Raw genomic sequence first — 3,482 nt, 5'->3', positions numbered from 1 at the left:
TCTATCTTTTACAAAAAAATTAATTGAATAAATTAATGTAACTTATTTACCCTCGTATGGCGGAAAACGACAGTCATTATAACACGAGTGTTCTGTTTCATACACTCGTGCCCGCTTACGAGCTATAACGTATGTAACTTTGTGGTGATTATATTTTTGGATCTTTTTGTTTATATGTAATATTGTTTACATGTACTTTATAGGAGTTGAGTGCCCGGACCCAAGTGAAGCAATTGGAATGACAGACGGATACATAGCAGACTGGGTTGGAGGTCCTTACTACCCTGGCCAACAGTTTACATTTGAATGTCCATCGGGATACAGGTTAATTGGATCCCCTGTAAGGAGTTGTCAAACTAATGGTCGCTGGAGTGGCGTGCCAAATGCTTGTGACAGGCAGCGCCGAAGTAAGTTATGACTCCTTGTTAAAATAATATTTCTCTAGTTTTGGAGATTTGAAAATAATTTAAAGATAAAAGTTTTGTGCGACAAAAAGTTTTCAAAACTGTGGGGATTAGCTAAGTAATGTGAGGATAAGTAAGTAACGTGAGGATAAATAAGTAATGTGAGGATAAGAAAGTAATGTGAGGATACGTAAGTAATGTGAAGATAAGAAAGTAATGTGAGGATAAGTAAGTAACGTGAGGATAAGTAAGTAATGTGAGGATAAGTAAGTAACGTGAGGATAAATAAGTAATGTGAGGATAAGAAAGTAATGTGAGGATAAGTAAGTAATGTGAGGATAAGAAAGTAATGTGAGGATAAGTAAGTAACGTGAGGATAAGTAAGTAATGTGAGGATAAGTAAGTAATGTGAGGATAAGTAAGTAATGTGAGGATAAGTAAGTAACGTGAGGATAAGTAAGTAACGTGAGGATAAGTAAGTAATGTGAGGATAAGATAAGTAATGTGAGGATAAATAAGTAATGTGAGGATAAATAAGTAATGTGAGGATACGTAAGTAACGTGAGGATAAGTAAGTCATGTGAGGATAAGTAAGGAATATGAAGATAACTAAACAATAATTAACAAATGATTTTTACAGCTGGTGAAGTCAGATGCTCCCATCCTGGAATACCTGTCAACGGGGAATTATTTTCTGGCGGTCGTGGACGTAATCGTTATAGTGTGGGCAGTACGGTCACCTTCAGATGCCATGGAAGATACATACTGGTAGGCCAAGCTGTGCAAACATGCATGCGTGACTTACAATGGGACGGACAAGGGGCACCTCAATGTATTGGTAAGGATTTTATATTTTTTGTGATAATGTCGGAGTTCAAATTAAAAGACATTGTGTGTTAAGGTACTGGGTTCAAAGCTTGATGCTGCTAGCTTGGTCAGCGGTAATATTGATTTACAATTTCTGTTTCAGTAGTTATTTGAACTTTTTATTTGAAAAAAGATGAATGGATGTTACCTATTTATCCTCGCTTGGCGGCAATGACCATCAGGTTCTGTTTCATACACCTCGTGCCCGCTAATGAGTTACCACTTGTATAACTATTTAGGTGACGTTTTTATTAAGTAAATTTCTCTATTGGGCTTCGATCACAAAGAAATGAATCTTTTTTTAGATCCAATTTACCCAGACGATCCACGGGAAGCTGCTCAAAGGTTGAGCGAAAATACAAATCGTATAAGTGTGCATATGAGTACACCAAGCTCTGGAGTTGGTGGGCGATCCATCACAGCTGATCATGAGGGTGGAAATGAAATTTATTTTCTGATTGATTTTTCACGAAGTGTAACTGACGAAGCGCTTGATCACTCACTCAAATTTGCACAGAAGCTTGTCACAAGGGTTTGTTAGATATTCATATTTTTAAGTATTATAAGGGTCAGTGGTATTGCACACCATATAGTGAATGAATGAGTGAATGTAACTTACTTTATCCTCCCGTGGCCAGAAAACGACAGTCATTATAACATGGGTGTTCTGTTTCATACACCTCGTGCCCGCTTACGAGTTACCATGTATGTTACTCTGCGAGTGATTTTTTTGAGAAGCTTTTATTTTTTTTATGTATGGCTGATAGTTTGCACAACCTATTAGTGACCACTGGGTTGAAGCAATTATAGTGAAAGAATGTACTGTAAAAAAAAACTTGTTACTGCTACATTATCATCTAAAAAAGTTTAATGTTTTGGGGGTAATAGGTCCGCGCTGTGGCATAGTGTTAGGCGCGCCTGCCTGTAACCCAGAGGTTATGGGTTCAAGGCTCGACGTTGCTACTATTGTGGGCATGTGTGTCCTTGGGCAAGACACTTAACAGCAGTTGCACCAACCCAGTGGTCATTAACGGGTTGTCCAAGTTATCAGCCATACAAAAATAAAAACTACAGAACACCCATGTTATGACAACTTTCAATGCCCTACCACTCAAAAATAAATAGATTACATTCATTCTAAAATCATGTTGATCCTTTTTTGCAGTTTTCTGGTGGAACGAATAAGACAGCACATTACGGCGTGATTATTTTTGCCTCTCATTCTAAAGTTGTATTGGACAGCAGAAAAAATCAAAAGCTTAATTCCACAAAAATAATAGCCTATTTTAAAGGGATTTTTAAAGATAAAAGTAAGAATACTTGTTTTCTTATAAGGTGTATAAAACCGAACAGTTTTATAATGTTTTATAAGGCCTGTTGTAGCACCGCCATACAAGAATAAAGCAAGTTACACAAGCCGTATTAAGTTAAACACCTGGTGCAATGGCAAAGGGGTTAGCGTACCTGCATGTAAGGTAGAGGTAGTGGGTTCAAGGCTTGTCACTGCTACCATTATGGGTGTATGTGTCCTTGAGCAAGACACTTAACGACAATTAAAAACTCCCCAAAAAATAGTCACACACAAAGTAACATACATGGTAACTCATAAGCAGGCATGAGGTGTATGAAACAGAACATCTATGTTCTAACGACTGTCCTTATCTGTGAGGATAAAGTAAGTTACATTACATACATTTAAATGGTGTTTAAATCACAGAGGCAATGAGAGACACAGTTGGTGGTGGAACGAACACTGGAGCTGCATTGCAAGACTTAAGAAAGATGTTGGGTATTTCTTACAGAGCTGACAGAATCAACAATGGAGGCAACAACAGACAAAGGCACTGCTTTATTCTGACTGACGGTAATTTTTTCTTTAAAGTCTCTCTGCTTTATTCTGACTGACGGTAACTTTTTCTTTAAAAAAAGTGGGTAAGGTGAAGCTGTATTTGTCATGTGGCAAAGTTGTTTAGCGCGCCTGCCTCTAACCTGGAGGTTATGGGTTCAAGGCTCGTCGCTGCTACCATTGTGGGCGTATGTGTCTTTGGGCAGGAAACTTAACGACAATTGCCCCAACCTAGTGGTCACTATACTAACTAATTGGTTGAAAGAATTATCAGCCTTTTTTGTTAAAATCTCTCCCAGTAGGTGTGGTGAAGCTACATTTGTTGGTTAACTTAAAAAAAGCCAACTCAAGCACTTAGGGGTCAG

General features: G+C 38.0%; 1 protein-coding gene across 1 annotated transcript in view; it reads left to right on the top strand.

The window, feature by feature from the left end:
* Positions 1-3,482, top strand: part of bf-1 (complement factor B-1) — a gene marked incomplete in the record, with an annotated part of 12,617 nt that overhangs the window by 3,235 nt on the left and 5,900 nt on the right. Inside the window, 5 exon segments of the mRNA NM_001032801.1 lie at positions 204-407; positions 1,045-1,242; positions 1,577-1,803; positions 2,437-2,581; positions 2,989-3,134. Of these exon segments, the coding sequence (NP_001027973.1) occupies positions 204-407; positions 1,045-1,242; positions 1,577-1,803; positions 2,437-2,581; positions 2,989-3,134 (920 nt within the window).

The sequence above is a fragment of the Ciona intestinalis genome, chromosome 13 (assembly GCF_000224145.3).
Source record: "Ciona intestinalis chromosome 13, KH, whole genome shotgun sequence".
Lineage (NCBI taxonomy): Eukaryota > Metazoa > Chordata > Ascidiacea > Phlebobranchia > Cionidae > Ciona > Ciona intestinalis.
The sequence above is the reverse complement of the archived record's forward strand: the minus strand, read 5'-3'. Positions and strand labels throughout refer to the sequence as shown.